The sequence below is a fragment of the Pyxicephalus adspersus genome, chromosome 1, assembly GCF_032062135.1.
Source record: "Pyxicephalus adspersus chromosome 1, UCB_Pads_2.0, whole genome shotgun sequence".
Taxonomy (NCBI): Eukaryota; Metazoa; Chordata; class Amphibia; order Anura; family Pyxicephalidae; genus Pyxicephalus; species Pyxicephalus adspersus.
Window position 1 is genome coordinate 115304811 of NC_092858.1, and position 20113 is coordinate 115324923.

General features: G+C 37.8%; 1 protein-coding gene across 1 annotated transcript in view; it reads right to left on the reverse strand.

The window, feature by feature from the left end:
* The window catches only part of LOC140339717 (SLIT-ROBO Rho GTPase-activating protein 2B-like), a 114222-nt gene that overhangs the window by 10062 nt on the left and 84047 nt on the right, over positions 1 to 20113 (reverse strand). Inside the window, exons 19-21 of the mRNA XM_072424527.1 lie at positions 13267 to 13346; positions 9073 to 9124; positions 7901 to 8047 (exon numbers count right to left, since the gene is read on the reverse strand). Coding sequence (XP_072280628.1) covers positions 7901 to 8047; positions 9073 to 9124; positions 13267 to 13346 — 279 coding nt within the window. The remainder of the gene's footprint in view (positions 1 to 7900; positions 8048 to 9072; positions 9125 to 13266; positions 13347 to 20113) is intronic.

Genomic DNA, 20113 nt, shown 5'->3' on the forward strand with positions numbered 1-20113 from the left:
ATATTGATAAATGTAAGTTATGCACCCGGGAGCGAACATGCATGCTTCATACTGTCTAGGGGGAATACATTTGGGGGAGTCAAAAATGAAAAAGGATCTGGGAGTTATGGTGAATAATAAACCTAATTGATAGCCTTAGAAATTGCAGGAGTAGGTTTTCTTTTGCAATCCTTCCATAGGAGCCACATTTGTGCAGCATTTCTGATATTTTTGTTACATGACCATTATTTGCCTTAAGCTCCTGTACCAGTTTCCTTCTTATTCTTCTATCCAGTTTGGAAGGATGGCTGTATCTAGGTAGAGTCCTAGTGGTATGAAACATTTTCCAGGTCTTAATTTTGTATTCAGCTTCCCAGAGATCCTGCACAACCCTTTGTCCTACACACATTTTCTAAAAAATGCAATGCACCTTGAAGTAAAGAAAGGTGTTATGATCAGATAGGACTAAAGATGAACTATTTGGCTGAACCATGTTGGCAGTATTCCCAAGTGTGGCTTGGGGTGAATTTTACATACCAAAAGCAGTAATCCTGAGCCACACTCGATCCGGCGGCCCCTTCAGCGATCCCCGGCCGGCTTCTGCATCACATTCCATGTGATATGCCGGGGAGGCGTGGCTTGGTGGGAAATTTAAAAGCAGATTACATTGTAATCTGCTTTTGAAACATTGATCACAGTGCTAGATGTAAAAAAAAATAAATCCAAATAATAAATCCAAAAGTTTATTCTATTATTGTACCCTTATTTGGACAAATTAAAAAAAAAAAAAGTTCAAATCAATTATAATTATTTATTATATTATAATTTATTATTTGTGTTTCAAACATTATCATGCCCAGGAGTTATTCCTAAGAATTACAGGCCGAAAATATTAAACAACAAATTTCCACGCAAAACAATGTAACGCTTTTGACATAAAAATACAGGCATAATTAGACTGCCAGGGGGGTTAAAAACCAATAGTACACCTGGAGAGAAGCCAATACAGCTAACCATCCAAAGAACACCTTATCTTCAGTAAAACATGGAGGTGATAGCATCCTGTTGTGAGGTCATTTCTCTGCAGCAGAGACTGGGTCTGGATAGAAAAAAGGAGGGGAAAAATACATTTATTGAGGAAAACCTTCTGCCGTCTGCCAGAAGGTAGTCATCGTAAAGAGTATTTACCTTCAAACAAGACAATCTGTAGAGCACACCAAAGTAAGAAAGAAAAGAAGGTCATCAGCAAAATGTGGTACCTTGTGATAGTGGGATCCAAACCAAACACATAAATATCTGGCCTGAAGTAGATTTTATGGAAAAAGTCCAAGGGTCAGAGTGTAAATTAGGTGGGACACAGAGCAAGTGCCATTTTCAATCAAGAAATGATATGAAAAAACAATATTGACACATACCCTTGCAGATGGTGGGGAAATATTAGGACTGGATTCAGATTGGCATATGGATTCCAGGGGGAGGTACAAAAATGTCCAATCAAAAACTTTCTCTGCATCAGTATATAGCTAAATCAGAGCTTTGTGTATATTATTTTGGGACAGTGTAGTTTTTTATGTGAGGATATATCCCACTTGATCAGGATGGATCAAGGGCAGTTTAGTGCCATCTTTCAACTGATACATCAGGTGACAGAACGCAGAAAAAGGTCATTGTGTTACATGGGAACATCCAGCACACATGCAGAGGTGACTCCATAGAGCCGCATTATCCTTTTTCAACTTTATTTTTTTTTTTGTTTGTTTTACTTTGGAAAAAGTGTTAATTTAAGTAGTTTAATAGTTCTGTGTGAAATTTTCATTAATTTTCTGTCTGAACACAGGAGGGCAGCAAAGCGGCGGTAACATCAGCTTCCTGTCTATAAGAAAACTACGTATCCCACAATTCTTTACATTAAATATCATAAATACAGGTGTTTACAACTTGTAGTCTTGGCTCTCTACAGCACAACAGGGTGGCTACATTGTGAATGGCAGCCACAGGCATTCAGAATATGCAGTTCTCTACAAAGGACCTAAAAGTTATTTTTTTGACTTCTAACACTAACAGTGACATTAAGGGCTCCATTTATAAAGCAGAGAATCAGATATTCCCTCAAACATTTTTTGATGAAGAATCTTTCAAGTCCATTTGTTTCAAAGACAGTAATTAATTTTCCACCATGAAATGTTTCAGAAATGTCAGATTCCCTGGCTTCATAAATAGAGCCTAAGTGTTTTGTTTATTTTTTTTTTTTTAGAACTCAGCTCTCCCTGGTTCCTTTACCCCCAGCAACTTTACACCCTTTTGATCCCTAATGCAAACACAAAGGAAGGCAGCCGAATGAGCTGAGCTGCTGAAAGATCAACTTTTTTTTTTTTTTTTTTTAATATACATACATATCCAAACTGTGGTCACATGTGTTCACTTAAGGGAAAAATTCCTTCGGAACATATAATTTTTCTAAACCTGAAGGTTTAGTTAAAAATAAGATACATACATTCAGTAATAACATAATTATCACCTAATTATCAAAAAAAAGACACTTTTTACATTTTACTTTTCTGTCCATAAGTTTTGAGTCACAGTAAGCAATGGAGCAGAGAAATAAAATTATGTCCCAGAGTAAATATACATTCCAATTCATTACCTTCTTGGATAAATGATTCAAGACTAGGGTATTTATTCCAAATCCTGAGGGATCAGGGTTCTATGCACTGGAAAACTACTGATGAACACATTTTTAGCAACCAAATTAGGGAGCCTGGCATCAAAATAGCAAAATAATGGGGGCCCTTATGAGTGCCTAACTCCACATTATTAGAAGGCAGGCTTACAGGAGTCACTCCTGTTGGCAGCTATCCAGGCCTAGGATGGGAGATACTGACCCCACATCAACTAAACATGCAAGATTGTGCATAAAAAAAAAATAGAAATTAATAAAAATATGCAGACTGCCCTTTGCTAAGAAAAATTAAGGACGTGCCAGGCAGGTATAGTAAATTTATGTGGTACAGAGCTTTTCTTTATTAAATACTCTAGCTTCCAAGATGTGTTTTGTCGGGCCAAGAAGGTTTTTGAATACTTTTGGTGGTGAAAGCTGGCCATGGTTTGCACAGCAAAAATGCAGGGTCAACATCAGCTGCATAACTGTCTGATCCAAGAGATCCATAATCACTAGAATTACAACCTTTCAAACATCATCTTCTTGGACATCATCTCACTATGTAAGTACATGCCTTTGTGGCATACAAGTGGCTTCAATTATACAACTGTTAGCCCGATATTTTTCGAGTGATCGAATGCCGAATTCGAACACCAACACTATTTCATACTATTTCACCAACACAACCCTCATTCATAGTTTGAGATTAATCACTTGTTTTTTTCAATTATATCTTTCAGTCTCAGAGTGTGTGTCATTTTGTTAAAAGCTCACCAGAAATATATCTAAGAAGTTTCCATAGGCAGGATGGATGGTTGGAAGGTTAACAAAAGTCCAGGGAAAACATTCTGATGCTAAAGTAAGGAAGGCCTGGAAATAAACATGACTGTAAGGGCCGGGTAAGGATTCAATAATGGCCTACCCTGTGTAGAAGATTCTTATCCTATATTAAGGATAAGAACTCCCCAAAATTATATCCCATAAAAACTGCTTAGAAAAGATTAAAAATAGCCCTGATCATAGGTTGACAGGTCACATGGCTGTTCATTGTACCTTAAACTTTGTTCAGCCATATTATTGGTGAGGGACCATACTTGAACATCCTTTAGGCCAATGGGGTTTTGAGTTATTTAAACAATCAAACTGTAGTATTATTTCTCGTCAGTGGTAGTTTACCAACATCAGGTTACAAGTCTTGGATAAATTGACTGTAAAGTCTCTGGCTCTGTATGCAAATTACAAGCTTTTCTACCAATTGTTATTACTGAACTGTTGTAAATATGCAGAAATTGTAATAGAGAAGGGTATATTAGACATAACCATCTAATCACAAACCGTAAGCACAGTACAATACTGTGGGGAAACTGAAATTTAACTTAAATCTTGTTTAATGACAATTTGCCAATGTGAATTCATAAGCTAGGGTTTTGGTTAAATTTACTTTTTGTGTCTTTATTTAAAGGAGTTAATGAACTGCCGTCCGTAGATTTGTGAGCATTATAGTGAATCAAAAGTAAAAAAAACAAAAAACAAAAAAAAACAACACTTACCTTTACTTCTGCAGATCGCTTTCCAAAGCCGTCTTTGATACAGTCCCACGTCGTCCAGGTTTCTTCCTTTGTCTGGCTACGTCACCTGATCTCGCAATGCACAGACGTGAGTGATCTTGGTCATGTGCAGAAGGAGCAGCCCAAAGCGGATACGGGTTGTAAAGACAGAAGCAGAGGGGCTTACAGGAAAAATAGGAAAAAAAAACAAAACACATTTTTACTTTACATAAAAGGGTTATGTACTCTTCTATATAAAGAAAAAAGTGTGGCGAGAGGTCCGCTTTAAGCATTACTGTTACTGTTGTATATATCAATTCTATTTATGTTTTGTGTCCAAATGCTGGTTACACTGTATTAATTTGGAGTTCCAGGAGCCCTGTTAACCTGCAGTGTCAAACCACATGGCTGACAGCTCCCATGGGCACAGAAAACTGCTGCTTTGCACCCTGGGAATGGAAAACTCCCCCGAAGACAAATAGTACATGTGGCTGTGACAGATTAAAACCATGGCACCAAAAGCAATCTGCTGCAGCTGCGTGCAAAATAAAATTAAAATAGGTTCCGTTCAAAAAGTTGTTGTGTTTTGTTATGAAATGGCTCCGGGACAAAATGTTGATGAATTGTGAGTGAATGGATACACCCTGCTTGTATACATCCTTGTGTTACTCTGGGGGAGTTGCATGTGGGGTGTTGTAGTGCTAAAACATAGAAGCTACAAATAATGCATAGATAAACCTTTTACATTTGAAGATGAAGAGAGGAATATCTGTGTGTAGTAAAGTTTAAGAAAGTTACTGGTCGTGCACTTAGTACATCCCTAATATATCATATATACAGGCATGCATATTTATACATAGCAGTCATGGAAACAATAGAAGAGACTATGACAAAGGTCAGATAACACTGGGGAACACATTTTTTGCGGAGTTAGATCTTACGCTCGTTTTTTACAAATTTTTGGGGAGTGAATCCAGAAATGACCCCAGATTTTTGCTATCACATACAGGGTACCCTCCATTTTTGTAAAAAAAAAAAATACAAATTTTACATACAATGAAAAAAATAATGAAATAATAAACACATGTTGTAATAATATCTTATGTACTGTGTATTTAAAATTTCTTTTGTTCATACTAAGGATTTATTGTTATTATGACATTTTTTTTCTACAGTACAACATTTGAAAATTAATCGGATAAGGGGTTAAGGTAAAAATTTACGCTTAGAGCTTTTCCTTGAGTGCTCAGTGTTAGGACAATAACGCTGAATGCTCCAACAAGCCAGCCATCATATGTAACTCAAATCTACCCTGATACCGTCCTTCCACGACCTTCAAATCTTGGTGGAATCGTTCATCTTGCTCATCACTGACTGCACCAAGGTTTTCCTGAAAGAAAAATGGCTATGCAGAAAATGCACCTGGATGCTCATATTGCAACTAAGCATTTTGTAGCTCTCCAGTTTCTAGACAATTTCTGTGTAATTATTTGCTTGTGTGTTTCCAAGAAAGTCCCTGACAATGGCTTTAAATGATAACCAAGCATTCTTTTCAACTTCTGACATTGTCCTGATGAAATGTTCATCTTTGATGAACTGCCGAATCTGTGGAGCATCAAACACACCGGCCTCTATTTTTTCAAATGACAGGCTAGGAAATGCCAAAATGAGGTACTTGAAACAGTCTCCTTCAGTTGGCAAAGCTTTAACAAACTGCTTCATCAGACCCAGTTTCATGTGCAGAGGTGGAAATATAATATTCTATCAACAAGTGGCTCATATAGAATGTTTGGATAACCTGGTTTTAGGGCAGATCTTGCAGGCCATTTCCTTTCCACCCAATGCCTCTCAAAAGCTCTGCTGTCCCACATGCACAGATTAACAGTGATACTTGGTGTATACAGGTTGCTGACCAAGAAGGAAGCATACCATTTTAAGGTCAACACAGATGACCCAATTGTATTGGTGATACTGCAACAACTCAATGACTCTTTATGTCAGCATATTCTTCACAAACAGAAACTGAATGGCCGATTGGGACTGACCCAAATATATTGCCAACGTGAAGGAGGACACACTTTAAGCTCCGCTTTGAGCTATCAATGAATAGTCGCCATTCAGTTGAGTTACAGGCTGGAATTCCAAATTCCTCCATTAAACCAGTTATGTTATGGCAACACACAAAGCCACTGTCAGTTTTAAAGTACTGCAGAAATGCAATTTCTCTGGTTCGAAATTACGATACCTTTGTTCCTTTTTTAAGTAAATTTTTCTCACGGAGTCTTGATGCTAGGAGTTCTGAAGCCTTCTTCGATAGTCCCAAATCACTCAACTCATGCTGATCAAACCCCTTACGAACATAGTCCTCTTCAATTTCAAACGCTTCATCATTGTTGTCACCTAGTTCATCACCCTAATCATGTTCTTCAAGTGAGGGTAATGTAATGAAAACCGGCACTTCGATTTTATCTGAATGAGCCACTGGTCGTATAGTCGATGGTAGACTAGGATACTGTGTTACATTTATTTTTCTTGTTATATCCTGCAGTTTTTATTATACAAAAGTAACAAGTCACTGAAATAGTCTCCTGGCTCTCGTCAAACTATAGGTTTACCAAATGGCATCTTATTACGTGTTCCCTTTGTCCACATCTGTAAACCCTCGACACACTGTTTGCACACCTTATGAGGGGCCCAAGACTTATCTTGATCACCAAGTTTAACTTTGAAATATGCCAAATAATCTTGCTCTACAAATGTGCTGATGTTTGCCTTTTGACTGGGAATGGTGAAACTACCACAGATATAACAAAACAAAAAGGGTTGTTTAGGCACTTACGACGAGAAACAGCAGAGCCAGACATGATCTGAAAGAAAGGAAATACTGTGAAAGTAGAAAAATAAATTTTGCTTATTCACCATGTAGAGCAGCACACAACCTCTGACCACACTGTCTTGCGTGTAAATGGTAAAAAGCCTATACAAATCTATGCTACAGTAATCGCATTAATATAAGCCGTAGAGAAAAAAACTGATGTGATAGAAGAGAACTAACTGCACTTTCAGAATCAGAATACCCTATTTTAGTGTAAATAGGCTTAAGAATTGAAGGCAACAAAAAATGTGTTCAAAATTGTTTCTCAATGTAATATGCTTGCCTACGTATGAGTGTCAGGTTGTGTGAGGGTGTTTCAGATAAACGAAGAATCCTGAACTTAGGAATGAGAAGGGATGACCAGAGATAAGAGGAAGATGGGGTTAAAAGAGCAGAGGTTGTCGTTGAATGTGGCTTATAAAAAAAAAAAAAATCCTGGAACAATACCTAAGAAAAAAAAAACGAGTAACGCCCTCAAGTTCATGATGGTTGTTATATCTGTCAGACACTACTGTGAATACCAATTTACAGAAAGGCTCTAAAGAAAAAAGAAACACTGGACCAGCAATGGGCTCTTTCTCTCAGAAAGTTATAAACACTAGAAGATGACAACTGTTTGTGTAAACTATAAACTTTGTTAATTAAAATTATTATTACAGAATAAATATATTTGCTCATATAATTACTAAGGTTTTCCATAAATTATGTAAATAAGAATTTTGCTAGTTTTCACTGTTATTATCATCAATTTTCTATCAAACCAGATATGAATGCAGTATATGAAAAAAAAATAATGAAAAGTTTAATGAAATGTTAAGTCTTAAGCATTGTTGGCCTTACTTGTTAATATTTGCAAGGTAAATATCTGCTACATGGCTTCCAGCGGGACAGCTAATACTAGCCCTTGTCAAAATTTTCTCTTCAGCCAGCATTTCGCAACTCTCTTGATCAAAACGAGGACTTGACCTTTCAGTAGGGGAGTCATCACTGTATGAAAGCAACGAGCAATAAAAGATCCACGTTAAGCACACAATTACCTAAACAGAAACTTCAACCTTACCCTCAGTTTTGCATAGTTGTACTTTACTGTACTGAAATGGCTTACTAGTTGCACTGTATTCTGTATATTACTGCATCTCTCAAAAGTTGTAGCAAGTCTAATAAATGTCCTGGTTAAAGCAAACCCCATTACTGTCGCAGATGTCAGGGCACAGTTTAGGAATTTACACACAATCCTGGCAACCAACAGATCTAGCCAATGCCTTGAAGTGGGGCACACCTTGGTGGCCTCTACTGCACCCCCCACCCCCTGTTAAGTATCACTGTTTCTTACCTTTTGCTAGGCACCACTGCCCTCCTTCTTGCCTTTCTTGGTGCCTCTCATTCCCCAAAAACCTTTTGCCCCCAAATATCCCATCCCCCCTCTTATTCGGCACTATTGTCCCCTTGCTAAGCCATCTTGTTGCAACCCCTCTCCACACCAGACTGGGCACTGACATCAGGACATTTTTAATTAAAAAAAAAAAAAAAAAAAACACTTCTTTACTGACATTTATTCTTTAAGACATTGTATTTTTGCATAACTACACCCATGAGCTAACCCACTACCTGTAGCAAAGCTGAGGGCTGTTGGAAGGAGTACAGAGACAGGGTGGATGCTGTGAGAATGTAATGTAAAGCATCCTCCTGGCCCTTACACCAGTTACAATCTGCTGCATTCCAAACAGATGAACAAAGGTCCAGTCTTGATTTTACTAGCGCTAAAATAATAACCAATGAAAACTGAAAAAATAATTTTGAAAATTTTCATCAACATGTTTTTAAGAGAAAAAAAGGGAAAACCAACTTTGGTTTTAATTCTTCTTTCTTAATATGCTAATATGCTTACACTGTTCATGGTACATTACTGATACTGGGTCAGTTTGGAATTACCTATACAGAGTTATTGAAATTATTTAGGTACAACCTTAACTTGCAAAAAAGAACAGGTAACTGGATTGTTAAACACATACCTCCCTGTGGTAATCCTCTTGGTGTGGTATCCGATATTATTTGAGTGGGACCCTGTTTTAACAGTGGAAAAGATCATACCAATTAAGCTGCGGATGTGATACATTCCACAGTCACAATCCATTATGATAGACAGGCAGTAATATCCTATTGACCTACAGTTACATATGCCACAATTATGTTATTTTTAACTTGTGTGTGTATATATATATATATATATATATATATATATATATATATATACACACACACACACACATACATACACACACATATATACACACCCCCACACACACTTTTGTGCGTGCATAATCCGAAATATACAAATCAATACTGTAAATGAAACAAAAGTCCTCTGATCAAACCTGCAGATACATGTGTACTTATCGTGGTAGAAGGCATCCAACTTTAGGTACGGGTTCTAGGACCAAATGTGAATCTATAATTTTACCACTAATGTATTACATAGGATAGTTAACAAGTTATGTGGATAGGACAACCCTATTTTGCAACAAAAGCTCCAATTAACACTAACAGCAGCTACAACAATCTAAACATGGATAAACTACACTTAGTTTTCGAAAAATAGCCATCACTTACAATGTCATTAGACATTTCTTTGTTCATGTCTAAAACAGTGGATAGATGAAACACAGAAAAACCTTGTGCATTAAAAGCATGTGTAAAAATTCACTTAAAAATCCTTTGTAATTTCAAGCGTTTTAGCTAGTAGTAGATAGCAACCCTTTGTGGCCAGCAGTGAGCCTACAAATTCATCTAAGCCCTAGAGAAACTTTAGTAAAAAAGAATAGGATTTAATTCAACAGAAACAAGCAACAACATCGTCATGTTTGCAGCAGATTGATGAGAGCAATACTTTCGGGCTAGTGGCTGGTATAGCTATGGCAATGAATTTTTGTGGAATCTGTCCTCCTTCTTAAGCCTAAGGAGGTCTCTATTATATTGCACTATATAATGGCTGCAAGAAAAAAAAAAGTGTGACAACGGTATACCATAATATCAGATAAAAGTACTTTGATTTATTTTAAACTAATTTTTCTATGTATTAATTAAAAAAATTCCAAGTCCAAATGACCCAATTTTTGCCAAGCTCCAGCTGTTGCAGATAACTTTGAAGTGCTCTGTATAGTAAAATATGTAAAATGCAAGGCTAACTCAATGACTGCAATTAGTCTAGGTCTCGTGGCTGCAAAAGAAGGGCAAATCATCACCCCTTGATACTTGGTATGAGGGGCTTTGTCCTGATATTCCGTGTTTGATTTTTATCAAATGTAACATGGTACGGTATATCCCAACTTTGGTCTAATCTGTCCAAAAGACATTTTCCAAGTGTCTTTTGGTTTATTCTTACCTAAAAAGTACATAGCAACACAGCTTAGGTTTGCAGAGATAATAGGATTTTCCCTGCCAACCGTTTCCTGGTAATTTTTTTTTTTCAATTTCCCTGCACGTTGCATGATCTGAACTTGGGGTGAATTTGCTGGGACGTACAATCCTAGGAAGACTGGCATGTGTCTTAAATGTTTTTTTGTTTGCGAACATTCTCACTGTAGAGCATAAGACTTAAAAATGTTTAGAAATGGTACTGTGACCAGAGAAAACAAATTTGGACAGGGTCATCTTGAGAAAATCCCAAGGAACCCTGTCAAATGCTTTCTCTGCATCTAATGTGACACATACAGCATTCAAATGTCGTTTTTGAATGAATGAAAAGTTCCGCTTTAGGTAAGGAAAGTTGTTTCCTTTCATCTCTGAACAGGGGATTTCTGTAGGATGTTTATTGACGTCTATCAAATTTTGTTTTCATTCCCTTTAATCCCTAATGATTAAAAATGTTACTAAACTTTCTGTTTGAATTTGTCATCATCTTGTAAATTTGTCTAATTTCTTTTTCTAACTGTGGTTTAGGATTCATTTCAGAAAGATAAACCAAATCTTGTAGTATGTGTGTGTACACAATCTAAAATTGTATCTTGCCAATGTTTTCAGTTCCAGTTTACTTGGGGAAAATATAAAATATTCCTCTCTAGCTTTTTAGTTTTTTCGCTCTTTACTTAATGTGTGCGAGTTAAGGACTCTATTCTACTAATCGAATTAAACAGCACTGACCAAAAAGAAATTTGGTGGGCCAGGGAACCAGAAAGGGCAAGAAATTATTACAACTCTGCATAACTGAAAACAGCATATCAATACATAACACATTTACACTTGTCTTTATGGGCAGCCAAATGGCAAATGATTTTTAATAGTGAGAAATGTAAAGTTATGCACTTGGAGGCTAACAATATGCATGCTTCATACTGTCTGTCTTGGGGGAATACATTTGGGGAATTGAAAAATAGAAAAGGATCTAGGGGGTTTCTGGTGAAGCATAAACCTAATATAAACCTAATAGCATGCAATGCCAAGCTGTAATACCTAAAGCTAGCAAAGTACTTTCTTGTAGTAAAAGAGGAATAGACTGCAGAGATGGAGACATCATCCTGCCTCGTAACAAAGCATTGATCAGACCACATATGGAATATGCAGCTCAATTTTTATGCACCAGTTCACAAAAAAACATTGTGGAGTTGGAGAAGGGCAACTAAACTCATAAAAAGAATGGAGGAACTCATCTATGAGAGATTAGCTGGACTGAACCTATTCTGCCTTGAGAAGAGACTTATAGGGGGGATATGATCACCCGGGATAAATATTTAAATTGAACATATAGAGATCTCTCTACCCAACTATTCACCTCAAGATCATTACAAAGGACAAGAGGGCACTCTTTGCGTCTGGAGGAAAATAAATTTAAGCTCTGGATAAGGAAGGGATTCTTCACTGTAAGGTATATGAAAATGTGGAATCGGCCTCCCTCAGGAAGTACTTTCAACAAATACTAATAAATGCTTTAAGAAAAAGCTGGATGCTTTCCTAGAAGCACAGATTATAACTGGGTATTAGAGCTTTAAAGTAAAGATTACAGAGCCAGTTGATCCAGGGAACATACGATTGCCTCATGGAATCAGGAAGTAATTTCTTTCCCCTGTTGGAACAAATTGTACCATGGGTATTATTGCCTTCCTCTGGACCAACTACATCCATAGGGTTTTATATCTGGGATATGTTTATTTCCCTAGTGGTTGGACAGGATGTCTTTTTTTCAACCTGACTTACAATGTAAAGTTGTATCATTTTTAATGTGTAAGGTTCCTCTGAACGCTATCTTCTCTGTTTTATCCTGTTTAGTAGGAATGAGGGGAGTAATTTTGACTTTAAAGAATCAACTTTTGAAGTAGAAATAATAAATGGCAATCTAACAATTTGACTTTCTGGAGATTACCTTTTGTAAGTTAATTGAAAGCCTTTGAACATGGTATTGTGACCAAAATTGGGGTTAGGGGCAGTTTTTATGGGAGGCAGGGCTTAATTAACATTCCAATGCTTTCATATACAAAAGGTGTAAAATGTTTAAAAACATTGCTTTCAATGTGACACTTGTGTTCCAATTCACTCTGCTCCCCATAGACTGTGCATGCAGGGTCAGAGAAAACATGAAAGAGGATTAATGATTATATGAAAATTCTCATAATGAAGACAGACAATAGAAGACAAATATCTAAATAGGAAATACATTAGCCTTTCCCTTACTACGTTTATTACATCTGTGGAGTCTAATACTTCATTGTAACATGCTTCATAAAACCCATCCACAAAAACTTACATGGACTGACTAGTCCAAATGGGTTCTTATTTGGAGGATTTTATCACTACTTTTTGATGTTCCAAATTTTTTCTGAGTAAGTGACACCAGCGAAATGTGTCGAAACAAAATTGGAACAAATTAAATTAAATTAGCATACCAAGTGAATATGTTTTTTTACTACCAATTCTGTTTTCAAGAAGATATTCATATGGCAGTAAATTACTATAGTTTTTTTCAATCCTAAAATATTGATATTTCACAAATTCCATCCAGAACTAAAAACAAAAATCTTGATTGTAGCTTCCTCAAAATTGAGAAAAAAAAATACTCTGTAGAAAATACAGGAAAAAACAAACACACAAAAAAAGAAACGTGTCCTTCCCAATGTTATAGCCCTCTTATCTGCCAGAAATGCATTCAATAACCCACTTTTTGCAGGCTACTCACCATTTTAGTAGTTTGTGTTTGCTTACACCTCAACACTCACCATTGTCTGCGCCATGAACCTCAGCAGCTATATCCAAAACCGAATCTTCCAAAGAGATGGACACACTATGTGAACTTTCACTAGAAATACATAGGTAAGGAAAACAAAATGATTTAAATTATAGCAGAAAAAAAGGCAAATAAGTCAGAAATCTAAACAAATACAGCTTTTTCTTTTGTATGCAGAATTAAAGTTATATTTATGCCAAGCCAAAAACTTCATATGTTTTATAATCAGGAAAGATTAGAAACCCCATCAAGTTTTTACTGCAATCAAAGGCTCTGTTATAGAGTTAACATTTGTTCTTGACATGCTTACAACATTTTAACAGAATGGGAAGTAAGGGAATCCCCAAAGGGAAACACTGACAGAGGTAACATTTTTATGTTGGGGGGCATGGCTCAGAGCAGGAGCAAGAATGCTGCACATGAACAGAGCTCTTGAACCGGAGGGGAAAATCAACTGTATTTTGCACTGAAACTAGGAAAGTTGGACACTACCAGCCTGTGGGGAAATTCCCAGCAACTCAGGACTGACCGAAAAAGTTCTATAACCATTTGGTCAGGGATAAACTGAGGCCTAATGGTTTCACTACATGTTTTTGTACACGAGCAGGCTTCCATGGTGCATGGACCTGCAGGGTATATAGTGTAGTATAATAAAAGGATGGGTCTTGCATCTGAAGAAAGACATCAGATTTATTTTTAAAAGGTTATCTAAAGCTGAGTCACCCAGTGTCAGAGGAGATAAGGAACTTTAAGGCATACACTCTCTAGCTGTGCGTTGGCCCTCCATTTGCTCCTCATGCAGTGGTACCCAGAGGATCTTAATAATAAAGACCACAGGATAAACATCTGCCTGCCAGCATAACCTGGTCAACTCTACAGATTTGAAGCAAATTTTTAACAGCCTCTGTGAATGCCTGTTAGGTCCACCTAAGAATTATGTATTTCAATGTTTTTATTGAGTTTTTCAGAGAAAAGAAAATGACATAACAATAATAAAAATAATAACAATAGTAATACCAGAGTGACAAATATGCTTCACCAGCTTACAGAAAGCACTATAACAATCTGACATTAGTAAACAACCCTTTATGCCTGAAGGATAAGAGGCCAAGGGAGTACACAGGACAAGGGGAAAGGGGGGTGGAGAACTCTAAAAGAAAAGAAAATTCCAACTAGTGTGATCTGTATTCCTTGCAGGGATACCAAAAAGAATCACATTTTCCTAAAGTATTATTGAGTGTGTGCGTTAGCCGATCATTAATCATAATCGAGTCCATTTTCGTAATGAGAGGGTCAAGCAAAATGACATTAGATTTCCACGACTTAGCCAAAGTGATGCGAGCTGCTAACAGAATAAGTTTTATCAATTTCAAAGAGTATTTGGAAACCCCTGTGTTACATTTACTAAATAAAGCACTCTCCGGAGTACTTGGTACATCCTTCTTTAAAACCCTGGAAATCATTTGGAATATTTCTGATCAAAAGTTCTGGGCTATAGGGCAGGACCACCACACATGTACCATGGTGCCAATAGCATTACAACCTCTGAAGCACAGTGGGGAGGTAGAGGGATGACATTTGGAAAGTCGGTCTGGTACTAAGTATCTGAGGAGAACTTTATAATTAGCCTCTACTAATGATGAATTGAGAGAAATTTTAAAAAGAGAGAAGGCTACTTCGTTACATTCTTCATGGGACCAGGAGAGCCCAAGATCATTTGTCCAAACCCATTGTGGCCTCACCCACTGTAATGTGGAATGCGATAATGCTATATAGTATGCTATATAGCAATATTTGAGGAGGGGGACCCCCAAACCACCCTGAGACCTGTAGCCCACATGGTGTTTTTTTAGATTCTGCTCCGTCTACCGCCCTAGAAGAAATTCATGATCCTAGATTAAAGGGAAATGAGAATCGAGAATGGGGCATGAATTGGGAGTGTGCGAAAGACGTATAAAATCCTAGACAAAACATTTATCTTAATCGAGGCTATACGACCCAGCCATGATGGGGGGAGCTAAACGATCGTTTTAGGTCAGCATAAATCTTTTTGAGGAGAGGGGTGTAATTGGCTTGAAACAAGGACTGGTACCTAGGGGTTAAATGAATCCCCAGATATTGAAGGGAATTTTCCTCCCAGCAGAGATCAAAATTTTCTTTCAAAAGTGACAACTAAGTGTTAAGGGCCTGGGATTTAGATTGATTGACCTGGAGACCTAAAAGGCTTGCAAAAGTCTCCAATAAATGGAACAGATTAGGGAGTGTAATATGTGGATGTGTAATACATAAGAATGTCATCTGCAAACCGTAAACATTTATGTTCCGTCTGGCCACTCTGGATCCCCTTGATATCTTGATTTGCTCGGATAGCCCTAGCAAGAGGTTCAATAACTATAGCAAACAAAAGAGATAATGAACAGCCTTGTCTTGTTCCTCTTCTCGTGGAAATATTGGGAGAGAGGAAGCCTAATGAGATATTTGCTATTGGTTTGTCCTATAGGGCTCGCAAGATATTGATAAAATATTGCCCAAAGCCCATAAGTGACAAAACTGAAAATAGGTACAAGCAGGACACGCTATTGAAGGCGTTGTGCAGGTCAATTGCCAGAAGCATTGCCTCTCTCTTAGGACCATTGTCCCAGTAAGAGTGAAGCAGGGATATTAAATCAATGGAATGTCTCATATGGTCGGAGGCCTGCCTATATTGGATGAAGCCTACCTGACCTGGATGGATATAGACTCCCGAAAACCAATTCAAATGATCTGACATTATCTTGGTTATAAGTTTCAGATTGATTAGCGAGACAGGCCTGTAATTAGTGATAACCGTGGAGTCCTTTCCCGGTTTAGGAATAACACTAATATAGGCACGGTTGGCTTCATGAGGTAGAGGGTGGCCTTCTGGCAAATAATTGTAATATTGCACAAGATGTGGAATCAATTGGGACCAAAAGCTTTGGATTTTTCAGCTTTGGTGGTTAATAAAAGATTGATTTCAGTTGATTTCAAATTGGTATTAGTTTTATGTTGGAGTTGTAGATTATGATAATCTTTTAGTTTTGAGTTGATAAGCTTGTCTCTGCCCTTCCTTCGTTGTACATCAATTCTAATTAACAGGAGTTAGCAGGACATGTATCCCCTGGGTTGTTGACTAAAAATAACCCATCAATAAATCTCGATATTTCCTCATGGGACGGAGGATCAGTTAAGAGACTTTCATTAATTCGCCAGGGGAACCCTGGTTGGGAACCTTTTAAGCCCTTTAAGTCTACAACCACTGGAACATGGTCTGACCATAGAGTGGGGAGAATACAGGCCTTGGTCACTTGAGAAATCAAACAGGATTGTAGAAAAATGTGATCTATATGAGAATATAAATTATGAGCCACTGAAAAAAAAAAAGTGAAATTTCTAGCTGAAGGATTCATCTCTCACCAAACATCAATGAGGTTATACTGTTTCAGTAGTTTAGAAAATGTATGGCTTTTCTTAGGAGGGTAGCGATATCTAGGCAGGTTATTCTTGTCTAAAACCTGATCTAGCGCCAGATTAGAATCTCCCAGAATCAATAGAGATCCCTGAACATTTGAGGAAATAAGTGTAAGAAATGAAGAAAAGAATTCAAGCTGCCCTCCGTTAGGAGGCTACAGTCAACATGTGACCTTCAATGGAGCCAGTAACTAGTAAGTATCTGCCTCCTGGGTCTCTTAGCACATTTCTTGTGGAAGAAGCGAGGCGAGAAGGAAAAAGAAGCGGGTCTCTTGTACGGCCAAGATATCTACTTTAAGAGAGTTATAGTAGTGAAAGGCCTTGACACATTTAGCAGGTGAGTTAAGGCTTTGGACATTGTGGGAGAGAGCTACCAATGGGGTGGGGCCCCTCGTACTATTAACATCTAGAGTGGCCATCAAAAAATATACAAGCAGCTCTTGAGGCAACTAGGTGGTCGGGAACAGAGACCTCTATGGGGGGGAGGAGACCTGGCAAGGAAGTTTGGGACAATGGGGGACAAACACCTAATGATTTTGACCCTCATTTGCTGACATGACCTAAGTTGACCTAGTAAGTTTCCAGCCCAAGGAGGGGATCCTTTAACAGCATGAATGTCTTATACTAAGATTTATCTAGTATAACCCCTGCAACAGCGCAGGGCTTTGATTCCCCTTCTACCTGTCGGACACACTGAAAAAGTAAATGTTTCACCTCCACATTACCTTTCCTGAGCAGTTCAAACTTCATGATATCTTCCTGCCTGACTGGACTAAGCTGCTTGAGGATCCACCAAGATAATTACACAAGGATTTGGGACCTCTTCACAGTCCAGTTCATGCTCTTGGATCTCAACAGCTGATAATTCTTTCAAAACACTACCTAGCTTTATCTCCAAGACAAAGACAGGATAAAGAAATGTATCTAAACTTTGTTCATCGTCAATTGTTTCACTAATTCAGTAATACAGCAGATTTGTAATTGCGTTATTTTACCTTATTTATAACCAGGGCTGGCTGAACATCCTTACACAGAACTTGAGCAGTACTCACCCTAGTACCCCTGTTCTTTTGCTACTTTAGCCAAAGGTTATAACTTACTCTGAATTATGGTGTTCTCTAAATATGTTTGGATGGATCACCACTGGAGATACAGGGGTATATGTTCTGATCACTATAGGTGGGGCCACCATCAGGGAGGACAAGGGGTACTAATGTATCGGCTCAACTTCAAAACAGATGTCCGACAGCTACTCAGCGAAATGCCACTTGTTCAGTGCTCTCCCAAAGAAGGGTTATTTTTATTACTAAACAGGATTTATATAGTGCCAACATATTACGCAGCACTGTACATTAAATAGGGTTCTCACCGAATTGCCTGTCATCAGTCTGTGCTTCCAACAGTGATTTTTGTCAGTGAGTCTGGGCAGCTTGGAGGTTTGGAAATTTATAAATTGTATCTTTTACTTAGTTTGCATCGTTTCACCTCCAAACCAAGGAGAACTGACACATTGCAGCCTTCATTGAAAATTTGCAAATCGGACCATAAATTATAATTTGTTCCCAACAGAAGAGCCCTGGTGTACCAGGGTGTTGGTTTGCTGTAAAAAGGTTCTGACATGCAGCAGGAGCAAAATGCACAACTTCTAGTGGCTGGCATATTGCAGCACTGGTTCATCAAGAACCAGCATTTGCAGATTTGGCAGCCACTCAGTGCTGCCCCTATTTATTCCCTATCAGGCTGCTGCAGGTAGATGACACATATAGCATGTCTTTTAAGGCAAGTACAGTGGAGGAGGTGTTAACTGCACTGCAACCTCACAGCTAGCCTGAACATAGCATAAGGTTTAACTCACATTAGGAGCTTTTGAAAACGGTTTTTGACAGTTTTACTACTAAAAACTTTTTTTTTTAATGGTTAATACTGGAACACATAGTTTAGTATTTTTTGCAGCACAATTTTTCAGTCACAACATGCAACAGTCAAGGGTGTTTTACCACCCTAGTCCTCTCCATAGACTTGAAAAGAAAACACCACTATGCTACCACTATGCTTTTTAAAACATTCACATTTTTTTCCAAATAGTTTTAAATTAAAAAAAAAAAATGCAACATTTTGTTGGGCTTTTGCAACCACCAGAAAAAGCCTAGCTGCTTGTTACCCTTCTTGGGTGTCTAGTGGTTTTCAGTAAGCGTTTGGAAGTGGCACATGCCACAGTTTTTTGTTTTTATTACCAATACAAATTAAGCCTAAATTATTACAGTACATTTGTTTACACTATTACAAGTGTACTCTTTACGCTCAAAGCAGCCTATTACCAAACAGTTTACTTTATATAATTGTTTAAATAATGTGATTACCGCTCAGGGGGCTAAAGGTCTCTTTCTCAAGGGAGAATAGATTCCGTTCAGCTAATCTCTCCTCAAAGCGGAGCTCCCCCATTCCTTTTATGAGTTTAGTTGCCCTTCTCTGCACTCTCTCCAATTTTTGTGAACTTGTGCCCATAACTGGACTGCATACTCCAGATGTGGTCTAACCAATGCTTTGTACAGGGGTCCCGATCTCTGCAGTCTATTTCTCTTTTGATACAAGAAAGTACTTTACTAGCTGTATATATTGCAGCTTGGCATTGCATGCTCCTTTTAGGTCCATTATCTACCTGAACCCCCAGATCCTTTTCCATTTCTGACCACCCCCAACTGTATACCCCCTAGAAAGTGTGAATCATGCATGTTGTTAGCCCCAAGTGCATAACTTTACATTAATCTGTAATAAATGTCATTTGCCACTTGGCGGCCCAATCAAACAGTACATGTAGGTATGCTTGTAGATTGGAGACATCTTAAATGGCCCTATTCCATTACATAGTTTGGTGTCATCCACAAATACAGAAATGGTATATCATTTATAAAGATATTAAACAGTAAAGGTCCCAACAATGAACCCTGGGGTACACCACTAATAACCTTAGACCATTCAGAGTATGAATCACTACTCTCTGAATGCGATCCTTAAGCCAGTTCTCTATCCATTCACAGGTTGACATTTCTAAACCTATTGACCCTAACTTGCATATTAACGGTCTGTGGGGTACTGTGTCAAATGCTTTAGGGAAGTCCAAGTACACTATATAGACTGCTATTCCACTGTCTACCTGTTTACTTACTTCCTCAAAAAAAGAGAGTAAATTTGTTTGACAACTTCAGTCTTTCTTGAAGCCATGCTGACTATCTCTGATAATATTATTTTCTAGCAAGAACTCCTCTATGTGGTTCTTTATCAAACTCTCTAGGACCTTTCCAACTATGGACGTTAAACTAACCGGTCTGTAGTTACCTGGTAATGACTTT